A 17706-nucleotide genomic window follows, 5' to 3' on the forward strand; every position below is an offset into this window, starting at 1 on the left:
TTGTACTTGTTCTGAAAGTTATAGACATATATAACTTTATAACAATATAACATGTTAGAGGTTAAGGAAAAGGGTGTCTTGTTCTAGTTTGTTTTGTTTTGGGTTTTTTTGGACCTCTTCGGGCAGTACAGTTGTTCCTGATATCTCCTCATTGGTGCTTTGATTATGTTGTTGGATTGCACTGCCTTTCATGACAGTCCAAAGTCTCCTAAAGCTGTTTATCTGTGTTATACTGGTGACTGAGACGGCCACAGTATATGATTCACATCCTTTTTATACTCATAAAACCAGTGAGTCAGTGAGCACTTGTCCTATAGGTGGGAACCGGTTCCATCAGGATAGAAATTTGTTTGTATTGACTCTTCTCTCTAAAAAGAACATGTTCCCCATCTTACACATAAAGTGTCAACAAAAGCAAGCAAAGTTTATGTTATTAGAATAATATAACAAAGTGGTGTGCAGTATTTATTCCCTCAGCATATGGCTCACTTGACCTTTGCTTAAGTTGTCAAACTCAGGACTATGTTTTAAGTGTAAGCATCCAGGTTTTCTTGCATTATATTTTAAACTGAAATTTCCAGATCACCAGTGTTCATATCTGTGAAAGAAATACACCATTTTTCTTTTTTAAAGAATTTCTGGTTCAGAGTGTTAAAAATTTATTTAACCTCCTAAGACCTGAACTCTTCCACGGCATGCATTTTTAATTTCTCTTTGATATTCGGGCATATTGGGACCTGATGAATGTAAAAACAAAGAATTACTACTTTTTTTTTTTTTTTTTAACCTAATTTTTGTTTCTGAGAAAAATGAGAGCCACTTATGAGGATATTCGTTTAAAATTTCGATAGAACAGTAGCAGTATAATGTCCTCGTAAGTGGATATCAGGCCCTTGTAGAGCAAAATTGAGTATTTTGGTCTAAATAACGCAAAATGTGATATCCACATATGTGGACGCCAGGTCCTAGGAGGTTAAGAAGGATGTGTCCTTTTAGAGGCATTGACACCATCTTAGTCACCTTGTCCCAAAAGGTGACAATTCAGGCTGAGAGTTGCTAACATTTGCAAATTTTTACATTATAGTCTAGTGCAGGGGTGGGCAATCTCAGTCCACGAGGGCCGGTGTCCCTGCAGGTTTTAGATCTCACCTTGGGTCAACACACCTGAATCACATGATTAGTTCGTTACCAGGCCTCTGGAGAACTTCAGGACATGTTGAGGAGCTAATTTAGCCATTTAAATCAGCTGTGTTGGTTCGAGGACACATCTAAAACCTGCAGGGACACCGGCCCTCGTGGACTGAGATTGCCCACCCCTGGTCGAGTGACTGCCATTGATCTAACCATTAGATATGATAGGGCTGGGCTATATGGCCTAAAATCCATATTGTGGTATAATTTGAAACATGCTCCGGTGCGCCTTATGTATGAATTCTGGTTGTGCTTACTGACCTTGAACCGATTTTATGTGGTGCACGGCGCTCAAAAATCTGTCAAAATGTTTTAGTATGACTTTGGTAAGCTACGAAGCCGCACCGCTTGATGGATTGTTGGAGCATTACGGCTACTGTAGTCAGGAGCCTCGCGGAGTAATCTGGGTGCAAAACTCCGTCTGCTTCAGGTCCTAAAGTGAAACGAACACTGTGGCATCACTGAGTTAAAAACTGTCTAAATTCGTTCATCTTTAATAAAATGATCAGCGTTGCTGCTTTACCAGGTGAAACAATTAAGTTTAACATCCAGACATCCATGAAAACAGAATTTATTAAATTTAACAGAGTTAATAGTTAGCAGGAAGTTAGCTCGCTAGTTTCCACCTAAACATGACATACCATGTTCTGACTGAGAGATTTCTGAAAAATTCAAACGTACAGCTCTGCTATCACTTCCAACATAAATGAAGACCGAAAATAAATAGCAGTGACTTTTGTAGGGTTACTGAAGTTGGACTAGCTGGTATATAATGATGTGCTACGTAATCGCTAGCGACACAGCTATGTTAGCATAAGCTGAAGGATGAACGCTAACTTTTTTCCACTCGATAAAAGTTAACGGGAGGGTTCCTGATGGTTAGGGACAAATGCAATCGCATGGCAGGATGCTGTAAACGGACCAAACTTCAGTCAGGAAAACAACTGAGATTATTCATCCACAATACGAGGTTAGTCATTAATATACTGCAACAACATGGGAATAGAGCAGCTGCCGGAGAATTCAACATTAATGAGTCAGTGGTACGGAAGCGGAGGAAGCGCAGTTTTTGGCTTTCCTCATATTCCAAAACATGCTTTGTCTCTTCGCTATTACTGTCGCCCGGCATAATTTGCAGATGATATTGCTTGCAGCTGCTGCGATGCTTTCGACCAAAACGGGCGCAGCTTGATGACACCATCAACATACGCTATCGCGGTGGAGCGGTATAGTCTAAATCTCTACCATTGTTCCAAATTCATATTGTTTCTACCGTATACAGTTTATAAATGGACTGATTCTTATATAGCGCTTTTCTACTCTCCCGGAGTACTCAAAGCGCTCTATACAACATGCCACATTCACCCAGTCACACCCATTCTCACAAGCACTTTATCTGTACTTAGTGCTTTTTCTAACTACATTCACACACATTCATACTCCGATGGACGCATCGGAGAGCAACTTGGGGTTAGTATCTTGCCCAAGGATACTTGGCATGCAGACTGGAGGAGCCTGGGATCGAACCTCCAACCTTCCGATCAGTAGGTGACCTGCTCTACCTCCTGAGCTACAGCCACCCCTACCGCCCAATCCTAGATATGATATAGATACAGATATAATTAGAATGTGAATCCTTTCTCCCCTTTTTAACCAGTTGGGCCGATTCTCTTGAGTTAATCAGGTGAATCTGGGATTTGTTCAGAAATTTACATTTTAATAAAGATTCTCAGATTCTAAAAAGTTAACCTCATACCCAGTACATTAAGCTTACGCAACCATTTCTGTGTGAGAACTAACTGATCAAAGCTTGTGCTTCAATGTTGCTCTAATAATTATCAGAATATAATCGCTGTGATTAAATTTTGATCTTGTAATTTCTGTTTTAAACCATAGTCACAAAACGTGACAAATGTTGGACACTGTTCAGTTTTCTTCTGATATTTTGACTTATTACTGACGAGTTGTCAATGAGGTCAATTAGAACAAAGTTGGCTTAATGGAGAATGAGTTTAAACTGTTTTAGATGGAGGATAAATGGAGGGGCTGCACCACATCCCAGTATATTATAGCCGATTTTCCAGGATTCTTTCAGTTGTTAATCAAATGTGTTGTCTGCCACAGTGTGATAAAGATTTCGAACTGTGAATCAAGAAGTGCAGCTTTAGTGGAGTCAAACAATAAAAACACGGAGCAAGATGTGAGCGTAATAGGTGTATATTAAGTGTTTCTGCCTGGTTGATTTAACCATGGCACTATTCTCTCCTCTCACTCACCTTCATCCTCACACTCTCCCCTCCCCTCTGTTCGCTGAGAGCTGACACTTGACGCTCTTCACCTACTGAATCTGTTACATTAGCCATGCAGCTCTTCTGTTGGTGGTCTTTTAAGGATTTTTCCCCCCCCTTTTATGAAATCCAATTATTGGGAATGATATTACAATCTGTTTTGGAAGTGAATGGAGATCACGTTTCAGAAAAGAACAATAAAACGTTCCATTGTTGATGGAAACACTGGATTTAAACCAGTACCTGTGGAAATGGCAGAGATGAATTCACCCTGCAGAACGCCAAACCTGACGCAGCACTCGAACATGTGTGTTTGTGTACACACTGTGTGTGTCTCCATTGTCATTCCTGTGATTGATTATCTAGGAAGCTTGGCAGGAGGACAGATTTATCTCTTGGCACCACATCCCCCCTCGCCATCTCTCCCTCTTTCTCTCTATCCCTCACTCCCCTCCTGTTTGTGTGCCTAAAAGGCTCAGTTTACGTGTGTGTCAGCAGGTGTTTGTGTGCATGTGTGTAGAGGTTTGTGTGATGTGACCTTGCAGTAGTTGGGTCTGTGTGTGTGTCTCCGCACACACATATTTGCATTCTCCTGATGGAAGTGGACTTGCAGTGATAGCAAGCACTTCCTCCTCCAAGTGAGCAAGCTGTGTGTGTGCGCTGCTGAGGCATTTTGCTGTAAACTTGCTGATGCTCATACACTTCATTGAAACACACACAACTGCACACATGTGTTACACATGCACTCACAAACACACACTCTCAAAGGCTTGGTCTCTTGCTCTCATATGACACACACACACATGCTCCCTCGCTGCGCCTTTTTGAAGTATGGAGATAATTTATTCGTGTCATGATGCCTGATTTCCCATCTGCTACTGGGACCCTGAGCAGCTGGAGGGAGAGAAAGGGGGGAGGGATGGAAGAGAGAGGGAGAAAGAGGAGAGGCAGTTGGAAAGGCTCCCAACAGCTGGTAACCAGTTTCCTGTCACAGAAAGCTTACTTGGGAGCAAAGAAGAGGTGGTGGTGGAGGGGAGAAGGAGCAAGGAGATGGGATTTAGTCTGCTGGAGAGAGGAGGAAAGATGAAGTGTCAGCCAGTTTGTTTACTAAGGTTAGGCTGCTGGAGTCGAGGCAGGAGGGGGGCGGAAGCTGCAGCAACAGGGAGTTGAAGGGAGGGAGGAGGTGGCAGCCGCGTTCATGGATGGATGATTGAGTCCCTTCTCCCCCTCTGCTCTGGTCTGCCATTACTGACAGATTCATACCCCACCCTGCAGAATTTATATCAGTATTGATTGACAGGTGAACCAGCAGTGAAGCCAGTCCGCATTTGAGATTGTTCGTTTTAGAGTTTAAATGATTAGTAGATTAATAATCAGTAATCCAAAAATAATAAGATGGTTAATTAAGCTGATATGGTTGATTAACCACTGAGGTCATTTTAAACAAAAAACAAAGAAATTCTTTCATTTGAGAATTTACAATTTTATATCTTTGTCTGCAGGCAGAACATGATATGGTAGAGTAATCAGTGTTTGAGCCCCAGTTTATTTTTTTGTTTTTCTGCTTCTGTGGTATATTTATGCTGTAGTTAGATTTTAACTCTGAAACACTGCACTGATGTGGTACACCTTATTGGCCTGTTCAGGTCCTCCTGTGTATTTCTGGGTACTTTTTTGCCACAGTTTTTGAATGAATCAGTGAGAAAATAATAATCATAGCCTCAATAAAAGATCCCTCACATGTCAGCAAATTCAGATTGTTGGAATGAATGGTAAATGGACTGATTGTTATATAGCGCTTTTCTCTCCTGGAGCATTAGAAGCACTTTATTGCCTCATTCACACAAACACTTTGCTCTATTAAGTGCTTCCTATCTGTCAATCGCACACATTCTTACTCCGATGGATGCATTGAAGAGCAACTTGGAGTTGGTATCTTGCCAATGATATTTGGCATGCAGACTGGAGCAGCCAGGGATCAAACCACCAACCTTCCTAATCAGTAGATGAACTGCTCTACTTCCTGAGAGCATCCCAATATATGTAAATATATTTGAGGGAATGACCAGAAGCAACAGTAAGACCTCAGCAGAGAACAGGCATCAATAATAACTGATAAGACACTAAACCAGATGCAGCATGAAAGCGGAAGACTGGGTGGAGGTGGACTGTAAAGCTGCTTGTAGATGCACAGAAAATGGGGCCCTGCTAAGGCAACATAAATGGTAAATGGTAAATGGACTGATTCTTATATAGCGCTTTTCTACTCTCCCGGAGTACTCAAAGCGCTCTATACAACATGCCACATTCACACCCATTCTCACAAGCACTTTATCTGTACTTAGTGCTTTTTCTAACTACATTCACACACATTCATACTCCGATGGATGCATCGGAGAGCAACTTGGGGTTAGTATCTTGCCCAAGGATACTTGGCATGCAGACTGGAGGAGCCTGGGATCGAACCTCCAACCTTCCGATCAGTAGGTGACCTGCTCTACCTCCTGAGCTACAGCCACCCCATAAATGTACATAAACATAAATGACACACTCTATATAACATTGCATCTTGTTTCAACCAATAGGCTGCCATTGAGATCAGCTGATCTCCTGGCAGCGGCTTTGCACCATTCCTGGACTGTAATTAATGCTATGTTCAGTTTCTGTGGAATTTGTTATAGTAAATATATGTATTATTCTGTCAGTGCCTCTAATTTTCAATTGACGAGTAACTTGCATGTCTTTCTCCTTCCTCTGTTAGCATTCCCCCACGGACCCGTCAGGTGATGTTTTGATGGCGGTTCCTGACAGGCCAACAGTTGGTGCCGGTGCCCCCGGTCAGCCTATCAGCACAGAGAAGCCCAACGACCAGGAGACCAAGCCAAAAAAGAAGAAGAAGAAGAAGAAGGCAAAAGTAGTGGATGGAGAGGAAGAAGGTACAGGGAAGAAAGCAGGAGGAGAGGAAGACGTAAAGTCTGAATTTCCAGGAACAGGAAGTGATGGTGGTGAACACATTACTGGCACAGAACTTGTAGAGGGAAGTTCACCACCGGTGGAAGAGAAGAAAAAGCGGAAAAAGAAACCAAAGGAGAAGACTGAGGGCAAGGAGCCCAAAGAGCCCAAGACCCCGAAGACGCCCAAAACACCCAAGACCCCCAAAGAGCCCAAGGAGAAGAAGGCCAAGAGCTCCACACCCAAGCCCAAGACTCCCAAGAAAACCAGGTAGGACTAATGCACTATTACGGTCACTGTGTGTGTCATAGTTGGTGTTGAGTGGGAAGTCACTGTAGTAAACCAGATTAAAGTGTCAGCTAACAGGTGAAAGGGCTTATTTCTCATCAGCTGTAAAGAGCTCATGTCCAGAGCGTCCCAACGGTGCATTTGGCACCATTAACCACTAAGTGGAACTGTGAAGATTTCAGTTCCACATGAAAACAGAAACGGATCAATCTGAGGAGGGTAGCTCGGGCAGTCTCGGGTCATGTGGGTAACACTTCAAGTGCTGAAGTTCAGCATGCTGGAGATATCTCGATTTTAATGTCAAATGCTGAAGCTGTCTTGAGTGTAGATGCACAAAAATAGTATGTGCTGATACACACAGACACCTCTAGGCCCATCATGGGCAAGCACGGGGAACCAAAAGGGTCACAACTCCTGAGCAGAGAGCCGCTGCACACTGTACAAGTGTGAGTTAGTGATCAAAGGCCTGCTAACAGGCACATCTGAGGATCAGTTGCATTTACCGCTACATATTAAAACAGTCAGGCTTCGTTTTTAAACAAAGAGGAGTTTTTGGTTTATAGTTGAAAGTCTCTGAAGAACAACACGAATAACATTTTTATTAATGTTATTAATAAAAATTAAACTGCCAGTTTTTAACATTCAGTATCACACATTTAATTCTGGAGGAAGAGTGAGGTCCTGTTTAAACTTCCTGTACAAGGTTATAGATGAGTGACTTCCAGCACCTATCAGCGATTGCCGATATCACCTTCAGTTCACTTTGTTTACTCTGTAGTCTTATCCCTGCCTTTTCACACCCTTCCTCTCTCAGTTTTCACATCCCCTTTTTCACCTTCCCTAAGAAATACACATTTAAACAGCTGTTTTTCTGAATCGGTGGCTACTCTTTCCCCTGGTTTCTTCCAGTCAGTCAGAGCCTTCCTAGGCAAGAAGAGCTCAGGGTGTTTGCGTATGAGAGTATCAGCAGCGGTTTCATTGTGAAGGTGGAAACTCGATCGGTCTGAGGAATGTGTCAGGATGGCCCCCCATTTCTCTCTCCTTCTTCCGTAGTCTGTGGCCCATCTCTCTCTTTCCTCTCGGAGCCTTTTATCCCAAGGAAGAGGGAGGGCCAAAGCAGCAAGTGGGGTCAACACTGGGGGAGGTGTGTGTGCATGCACCGGCCACTGGAAAAGAGTTTGGGCGTGTGGAAAGAGGGGGGAGGCAGCTGGAGCGAGTGTGTGTATAATGTGGGGGTGGTGGGCAGTGTGTGTGTGTGGGCGAATGCATGTGTTGGGGGAGGGGCCATTGCTAATCTTTGTGGCAGAAAATTGCGTCTAATGGTAATGAAGGCCATGCTGCTGACCAATCCACACCCTGAGCTCAACACTGTGAGGGCAGTGGGAAATGTGGGGGTGAGGAGTCCATTCTCAACTCTGTGTGTGTGTGTGTGTTGGTAAACTAGCTCTTATCTGTTGTCAGGCTTTCCTCCATCTTGAGTGGCGGCCTGGAGCTCCCAGGTTAATTTAGCATAATAATGGCTGCCGGCCATTCACTGCTGCTCTAAAATGGTGGACCTCTGCAATCACCCAACTATCTTCTGTTTTATTCTTTCTTCTTGTTTCCCTTCTCCTCCCTCCAGTCCCACCCCTTCCTGACAAAGAGGAGTGTATCCTTTCATCTTTTCCTCTTCACTGCCCTCCCCTTGTTCCCCTTCCTTTGTCTTTCTAATTTAAGCCGAGGACTGAGGAGTGAAGTTTTGAGCACATGAGCAAGGCAACAGTAAATCTCCATATTTTGGGGAGAAGTTTGTCATTGCTTTCATGAAAAGTTGAGCTCTTCACAAGTCATGGTTTCTTGCAAACCATGACTTGTGAACATGGTTTTTGCAACTCAAAGTGTCTATTAGAAAATTTGTATTATGAATTCCTGAAATAAATGGGTCTTGCTTTTCTGAAAGCAAGCACTTCTTCCTTTGGTCTGAAAAGAATGATACCTTCATTTGCATGTTACCTTTATGCAGTTATTACCCAACTCCTACTGCATTTCTTATCAGTGAAATACATCTTGTACATGTATTTTTTCCGGTGCTTGTATATGTCGTGCTTCTAAGGCTATACGAGAAGACTCGTGGGCGCATGCTGCCCCCTTCAGTTATCAAAGACTGGCTGATACAGCAGTATCAGGCAGCGTATTTAAAAAAGAAAAAGTAAAAATAGTACCTTTTATGTTTTACGGATTGAAAGGTATTGTAAGCATTAGTTCTGGTGACATCCCTAGAATCCTTCAAATAGAATTTTGCGCCACCTGAGTGGTAAGCTAAGGTTAGCCAGCTCGCTGCCAGCTGCGGATAAAATCATATCTACAATTATCTAATCACCTGGGGGTTGCTGGCTTGCTGTCAGTTGTTTTGAAATTACTTTAAAAGTTAATGCTATGAGTTAACTGTCACTAGTTACCCACAGTAAAATGTAACTAGCCATCTGGGGTGGGTGAGTGGGCCGTCAGTGGATTGATCCTCATCAGTCAGATTGATCTGAGTGTGAGTGGATTTGAAGAATGAGACTTGTACAAGAAAGAGCTTTGAGTGCATAAATTGAGTGGAAAAGCAATATATACCACTCCATCTACCATTCACCTAACCATATCTTGTCTGCTAAGGTTATCTCCAGCAAAACTGCCTGCCTGTTTATTTCAACAGACGTATTATAATTTTTAACAATCAGTAAATTATTTAATGATGAGGAGCAAAGATGTGTAACAAGGCTTTCTGTAGTAGTTATTGGATCAGCCAGCTGGCTGTAATGTAAGTATATAGCTTGTATTGATTGTCACTGAGGACTCTGGTCTCTCACTTGTTGTATCACAGTTGTATCTATATGACAAGTAGATACAACTGTGCAACATACCATTAATTTTAATGGTATGTTTTTAATGGCAATCTAATCTTAAGGCTTTTATAAATTTGAGCTTTCGTTTTTTTGTGTGTTGTCTTTTTCAAGGGGCTGGAATTCTTTCCCAAATCTGATGAAATGTAGCCATTAGTGCTAAACCTTTTGATCTAAAGCCAACTTTGACAAGGCTCTGCAAGGGCCACTAGCACATATGTTCCGTTACATTTTGGGGGGATTTATGTGAGATTTCCACCAGTGGGTGGAGAAATAATCTTCAAAGCTCAAGGGTTTTTCTTGTGGCTCATACCATACTACAGTATGTTTTCTCTCTGCTGTGTATTTGCATCTCCTTATGAACAAATAAACCACCACAGGAACAGACTGAAGTCTTTGCTTAATCAGTGTAACCAAGATGTTCCGCTGTGCTGTTTAACCCTTTGAACACAAGCTGTTTTCATTTGGTTCTTGCTCTTTTATTTACAGGTTTGTGGCATTGTCACAAGCTGTGCCTATACGTTAGGCTCATGATGCTTGCCAGCATCTTACATTGATGGATAGATACTATGTTGTAGGCTAAATTGAGTTTAGTTAGGCAAGTTTTATCCTGTATTAGATGATTGCAGTACCTGTTGACACAAGTTTTTTTTTTTGCTGGATATCTTGATGGTTATTCAGTTTTTAACACCGGAGAGCATGAATAAGTTCCTCCAATTGCAGCTGTTTTGCTTGAAAAGGTTAAAAATTTGCCCCACAAATTTGTGCAGGCCTACTGGATCGTAATGAGCAGACAAAATAAATGAAAATTGAAGATGGTCTCAGCTGTTCAGGACGGTCTGAGTGTGTGCTTATGTGAGCGAAGCCGGGAGAATCAGGTGGTTTACTCGTCCAGTCAGCTCACTCCTCTCCTTTGACCTTGCCTTGTCTCTCCATCCTCTTTTTCCCTCACTCGCATGCGCTCCCTCTCTGAGGAAGTACATCTATAAATAACACAGCTCTCAGCGCCACACCCTTCCCTCGATGTGTGTGCATATATGCGTGTACGTGTGCATGCACAAGGGTGATTTGTTTGCTGTACACACAAAGAAGGCAGACATCCATGCAGACACCTTGTGTGCAAATACAGCACTTTCTGAACACGCACAGAAGCGTATGTGCGTTGCCTTCTGGACTTTTTGTGTGGATCTGTGTATGGGGGTTCAGTGGTATGACTCATCACAGCAGCAGGTGTCTGTTCCACTCCGCCCTTCTTCTTCGGTTTCGTTTTGCATCCCAATATTTTACTCCACTGCTCTGCTTCCTGTCTTTCCTTTATCCCGGTCTGAAAGGAGCATCTCAGCTCCTCACTGACACACACAGCAGGTTACTTCAGTGACGGTGTGCATAAGTAAATTACCACATTATTTACAAAAACAAAACACTAACAGTGTTTTATGTTACTTTTATTAAGTAAACCTAAAATGATGGACGACATTGCAGTCTATTAATGTAATCTTCAGGTGACTACAATTTGTGCAGTGTCGTAAGCATAGATAGGGCTGATGAACTTGGTTAGGCCAAGTTTGAATGTGAACTCTCCAGTGATAATCTGTTGTGAATCGGGCCCAAAACAATGGTGGTTGTTGCCATTTGTTCCCATGCTTTGTCTCCATTGGCCCATGGTAACGGCACATCATACAAACAAGTCTGCTGCCACAACTACTTCTTTGTTGCAATCCCAAACAATTTGTTTTATATTGTATTTTCCTTCACTGTTTTTTTTTTTTTTTTTTTTTTGGTTTTTTTGGTTTGTTTGTTTTTGTTTTCAGCAAATTAACAGTGTAATTTCATGCTTCATTCTTATCGGTTAGCCAGTAGACACAGCTCATAGCAGCAGTCCCATTGTGAGATTTGTGGCACTGTTGGTCTTATCACAGGCTGTCGTTGGTGGAGCCCTGACCAAATACATCACCACAGTTCTTTCATGGTGGTTTTATTTGCTTTGGGGGGAAAAAAAAGCAAGTAGCCTCATCGACAGAGCACATCTTGCCTACTTAACTGTAAAAGATGGGTGTTTTTTGTTTTGTTACATTTTGTAACATTTTTATACAAAACATACATTTTGTATAAAATATATTCCACATTATGGGGACAACAAAACCATTGTGGGTACCTGAAATGGAAATAAAAAATGAACAAAGTGATAAATGAAAACAGAATTGATATTGTTGGCTTAAAAATTACTCAAATAACTCAGAAAAAAACCCCTAGATAAAATATTGGAAGTGCCTGAAGTTCTAGTCTTTGTTACTTCCAGATGGATGTGAGGCTTTCCGATTCATATTTGACTTTTAATGTCTCTTCTGAATATCCTGAATGTTTCCCCTGATGAATGGCCTCCATATTGTAATAATTGAAGATACTAACTTTCATAACTAATAAAACACATTTCAAACAAAATAAACTAAAAACCACTTTTGCAACTAACTGAGCTAATACCGAAGTGAAAACAAAAACTAAAAAAACAAATACAAAACTATTAATAACTGCCCTCGGTTTCAGTGTCAGATCTAATTATTGCTCACTTGAGGCTTCAAAATGCCAAAGCCTAGATTACACTCTGTTGTGGAAGTGGACAGCCCGAGGCCTGATGGCCATGTATTCCTTCCTGTTATTCTTTATTTTGGATTTTTTTGTTTTTTGTTTTTTTGGAGTCGGCGTACTTGGTGCGTTGCAACTTCCTCTTGCTAACCAGAGAATGACGTAACCGTGGCTGCGTGAATCTTTTATGTTAGATTTATGCTGTAATAGGCGGCTTAGGTCAAGTTCCTTAAAGAGATGAGTTGATAACAGAGTGTCTTGTTTGCAGCCAGCGGGAGCAGGCAGGGATATAGTGTAGATTCTTTTCTTGCTTCTATTTTACATTTGTTTGACTCATTTATTCCTTTTTAGGAACTTGATGGGTTTTGTTCATATAAACACAGTTGTAGCGATGTCATAATGCAGCCAAGTATATGCTTGCACCACAGGCATACTGGAATAGTAGAGTACACTATATTCTGAAGTCACATTTTCAGGTAAACATTTGTTTCAAGCAAAAGTTGCTTTAGCCCTTTTATAAAGTAAATGTTGATATATATTTTTTGCTAATTAAACTGGACAGAAAATCAGATTTTTAGAAGAGTGTTGAAACGATGAAAGACGATGGATTGAGCATGAAGAGCTGCAGAGAGGTGAGGGTGCGATTAAGAAGTGGGGCCGTGACGAAGCTAGGAGGAAGAGAGAGAAGGCAGCCAAGTGGAGAAGTGTGTTTGTGTGCGTGCTTGTGTGTGTGGCCAGATGGCTCCAGCGTGTGGCGACCAGCCAGAGGAACAGGTGCAGGTCACATGACCAGCCGTTACCACGGAGATGGTGATTGCTCTTGGCGTGAGGATGAAAGGAGAAGGGCCCCAGGGACAGAGAGGGGGTGAGAGATGTAGAGGGAGGGTGAGTGAGCGAGCAGGAGGGAAGGAGGGAGAGAGGCACCAAGCAGGAAAGGGGACGAGCGACACAGGCACAGAGCAGAGAAAGGAGATCGGCCATACACTACAGGGAGCAACACAAATGGTTATGTTCTGTTTCATAGTAGGTTAGTTAGTGGAACAAATTGCTGTTGCCTGATGGCCTGACATAACTTTTACTCTGAAATAAATCAACATGTTGTAAAGTGGAGTGTAAAGCTTGGTTTAGATAGCCAGTTTGATTGTGGATCCAGTTCCATGTTTGCAAATTAGCTGGATTTGCTAATCCCCGCTGCCAGCTAATCACTTATGAAACCTTTTAACAGTACTTTTTTTGACTTTTATCAACATGCAGTGTCCTTAGCCTTCAAATTTTTGCCAGCATTGACGTTTTATTTAAAATCACGGATTCCATCTGTAGCCAGTTATTTCAAAAGTAACTTTTATGTAACAACATATTTTAAAAAAACAACAACTATCCACTGCAAAGTTCTCTTTGCAGGCAGGTGTCAGCCACTTTGTCATAGACTACCATTGTACATTTCCATTGCTGCAGATTCAAGTCTTCCAGTAACTGTTAATTGAAGCTTTATGCAGTATTTCTGATTGTTTGCTCTATATAAGCCATGCAGTGTCTCAAAGGTGAGGTCTCAAGTGAGGTGATGAAAGCAATCTAAGAAGATAACGTTGTTCATTCTGTGTTTATCGTGAAAAGTATAAAATTATGCACCTACAAAGAATCAGGTAATCCTGATCCTGTTTGAAACAAGCATGAATGATACCTCCTAGCAAATAAAGTTGCTGTACTTTTGTTTGTTTGTTTTTTCGGACTGTTTCAAAACCCACAAATATTCAACCCTAAGTCAGTCGTGGGACCATTTTCCTTCCAAAGTACTACTGAAGACCTAAATTATTGCTCGCAATTTTCATGCAAAAATAAATGGCACACTCCTGCTGCCTATAAATTAGTTTTTTGTAATATATGATGGATTCAGATGAAACTAGGTTTTCTCACAACTGATAAAATCCAAAAATGCAGAATGATGCAGAAGCCTGGCGAGCGACAAAAAGTTGAAAATACTTTGACCCTGTACTCAAAGTATTGTTAGATCATGTCGGAGTTACATTACCAAACTTATGTGTGTGTTGTGTTACAGACATTTGTTCATAGTTTCAGATGCTCAAACAGTATTTCAACTTTGAGTGTTGTCTTACTTTTAGACTTTTCTCCCATTCAATAAACTAGTAAAGTAGTTACCAGGAAAACACAATCACTGGGTAGAGTACATCAGTGTTTATTACACAGCTTCAAAGTATTTCCAACTTTGTGTCACTCAACAGCCATTTGCATCAGTGTGCGTCTTTGCATTTTATCAACTATGAGGAGAAAATGCATTTTGTTTTATCTGAACCCTTCATTAGGATTTCACAGTGGGTGTAAAAGTGAAATCTGTGGTGATGCTTTAGGTTACATTAACACGAAAACTATGTGATCATGACCAGAGTTGCTTTGTCTTTCTGAGTGTTTTTGGTGCGCACAGCTATAAAAAGTAAGGTGTGATACTGTTTTCTCAGTATTCTGCTGTCATCTGATTTTTAGATTGCAGGTGCAGAGTAGTTAAAGGCTAATAAGCTTGGACTGGTTTGAAAGATTGGGCTTTTCATTGTCAGATTTTTCAGAATACATCTAGTTTTGAAACTGAAACCCAGATAGGAAAAAAAAAGCATTTTAACATTTGAAAATTAACTAGTCAGTAGTGTGACCCCTGCCTCAGCATGACCTCTCCAGTGTTGTACAAGGTCTCTGTACCTGCTAAAATAAAACAGTGTACTGGGCTCAGCTCAACAGCCTCCAGGCTCTGTTGAAGAAAGGACAACTTTTTGGGGGTGTTGGATGGGATGCCCGCATATCTTATGTGAATCCATAGTCTTTGGCACTTTAGAGATGAATGGTTCAAACAGAGGTGTCACTCAACCTGCATCGTACAAACATCTGCAGTTTGGAAGGGGTAGAAATGCGAGGCTGCGTGCCAGACAGAAGAAGGATGCCGAGTGTCCTCTCACCTCTGTGGTGTGAATGCACACAAGCTCTCAGACAGAGCCAGCTCCTCTTTCTTTCCATGCCATAGATTGGAAGAAGCCTGGGGGCCCCTCAGCCCCTCCCCCTTCCTCTCACAGGCCTTGCTCTCCCCCTCCCTCTCTCTTTCTGTCTGCCTGTCTCTCTCTCCCTCCCTCCCTCGTTGTGGGTCTTTCTTTCTGCCCTCCACCCCACCCCCTCTCTCCTGCTCCCTCTCTCCCTGTGCCTCCATGCAGTCTTTCATCACATTAACCCCCTGTGCGCCAGAGCCTGAGGCACACTAATGATTTCTAAATGGGTAAATCAAACATGGCGATTGCCTTGGGACAGACAGGGGCGCACACATGTAAAAGAGGTAGTACTTTGAATAATGGCTTTATTTTGTGGTTAGACTCTTTTTTTCTTCTTTTTTTTGATGAGCTCATTCTAACTTGTTTTTTTTTCTCTCTCTCTTCTTTCCATTGTATCCTGTAACAGTAAAAAAGTGGAGTCAGAGGGTGGGGCCAGTGCTGCTAAGAAGGATTCAAAGAGAAAGAGAGAGTTCTCGGTCAACGATGATGCTGAGGTGAAGTCTCCACCTCTGTCTCCACCTGAGGAAGAGGATGATGATGGCGTACAGGTATGAAAAGGAAAACTGTCGTAGAAAGTTGTTTGCAATGCCATAAAAGCAGGACTAAAACACATGTACAGAGTAATTTAAAAAAGCAGGAGGACATGAAAACCTTTGCAGATCTGTGTCACGGCCTGTAGAGATAGACGGCACTGAGCCAGCAGGCGTCTGCTGTTTGTGTTGTAAACCAGCCATGTTGACAGACCAAGCAGATAAGCCCTCGTGTCTAGTTGACATCATGCATCATCAGCAACTTTTCAGCTGCTGCATTCATTTTAATTTTACATTTTGAGTGTGGTGTAGTTTCTCTACCAGGCTGCAGAGAATAGTTGAAAATATACTTTTAAGTACTGGTTTAGAATTTGGAACGTGTCCATGAACCCATGAACAGATTCATGAAATTATGTGCAGATATAATTATGTGGATCTTGAAGAGAGTAGCATCTGGCTATTAGCTGTATGAAGAGTTGTGGCTCTAATTCAAACAGGAAAGCACTTTAGCAGCTGTATGTCCCCTTAAACATGTCCTCTCCAGGCTGCTACCCTAGTTTGTTTTCACGCTCTTTTGTTGAAACATTCTGAGCCCCTTGAATTGTAAAGGTTTTGGTTTTTTAAATATGGATAACATGCTGGGCCATATGGTACAGAATAGTGAATAATAAAAAAATAATGCCTGGTGAATGATGACGTACAGCCCTTCATTTTCCGCTTACCAGTGCAGATTTGTTAGGATATTATATTCATCCCAAAAGTTGGGATAGCAGCCTAAATGCAGCCAGTAAACGCACACAACAACAATGAAATCTGTGTTATATATCTAAGAAAGTAGAATAGAATTAAATTAGTGAAGTAGAAAAATATTCTGCACAATAAATAACAAATTAAAAGACTAAAAAGAACCACAATAAAATGCTAAATAAAAATGTAATAAATGTTCAAGGCAAAATCGAATCAAAAAAATGACACTAAAACAAAACTGGATAAAATAAGTAAAATAGCGCAGTAAATATAGTAGAACCACTACAGCAAGTGGCAGTGAAGTGGCTCACTTTGTACAGCATGTAGTAAAGTGTAGTGAAGCATAGAAAAAGGAGGAAATATACAATACAATGAGTGTCATCAGAATTTTTAAAATGGGAGACAGTTTAATTTGCTGTACAGTTAGTGGAAGGAGGAAGACAAAAATCACTGTGAGATGTTGCAGATGACTAAGGCTACACACTGCAGGCGAAAGTGCATCAAATCCGACTTTGCTATGACAGTTTGAACGGCACAAATCCAATATTTTCAAATCCGACCGGGGTCACTTTCGTATGTGTTACTGAATCCGATACATATCTGATGTTTTAGAAAGTGACTGCTGTTTCAACGGTCATGTCGCATTAAATCAGTCTTTTACGTCACCGACACAAGACAGACGCCAAGTATCAGTGCCGGAGAAGACAAACAAGAAAGCATGGTGGCCATTGTTAAAGCACGGGCTCTCTTTTTTTCTCAGTGTCCTTTCTCTAATTAATTTGTCAAAATTCTGTCGGTTACGACTGTGCAGAAATTGATAGACTGCTGCAACAACAGCCGCCATTTTTACTTCCGTAAACGCGCGTTGTGTGTGACGTCTTCTTTTGTGCATGTGGGCTGCTTTGAGAGCCGTGAACCGTTCACCCTAGAGTGCGTTTGCTGTCACATTTTATTTGTAGTGTGAACAAACAGACAAAAAAAAATCAGATTTGATCAAAAATAGCATTAAGACCTCCAGTGTGAACGTAGCCTAAATGTTCTTACTCTCCCTGTTTATCAGAAGCGTCGGTCTAGCCGTCAGGTGAAGAGGAAGAGGTACACAGAGGATCTGGAGTTCAGGATCTCTGAAGACGATGACAGCGGAGACGACTCGCCATCGCCCAAGTCTCCATCGTCCTCATCGCAGCAACAGGTGCAGCCAAGATTTCAGTTT

At 41.7% G+C, this 17706-nt stretch overlaps 1 protein-coding gene across 2 annotated transcripts in view; it reads left to right on the forward strand.

Annotated features, from left to right (window-relative positions):
* Positions 1-17706, forward strand: part of chd7 (chromodomain helicase DNA binding protein 7) — a 71221-nt gene that overhangs the window by 21156 nt on the left and 32359 nt on the right. For both annotated transcript variants that reach the window (XM_087850689.1, XM_087850688.1), the window contains exons 4-6: positions 6241-6701; positions 15623-15764; positions 17554-17685. In XM_087850689.1, coding sequence (XP_087706815.1) covers positions 6241-6701; positions 15623-15764; positions 17554-17685 — 735 coding nt within the window. The remainder of the gene's footprint in view (positions 1-6240; positions 6702-15622; positions 15765-17553; positions 17686-17706) is intronic.

This window comes from Neolamprologus brichardi, chromosome 14 (genome assembly GCF_056152115.1).
Source record: "Neolamprologus brichardi isolate AB-2024 chromosome 14, ASM5615211v1, whole genome shotgun sequence".
NCBI classification, from domain to species: Eukaryota; Metazoa; Chordata; class Actinopteri; order Cichliformes; family Cichlidae; genus Neolamprologus; species Neolamprologus brichardi.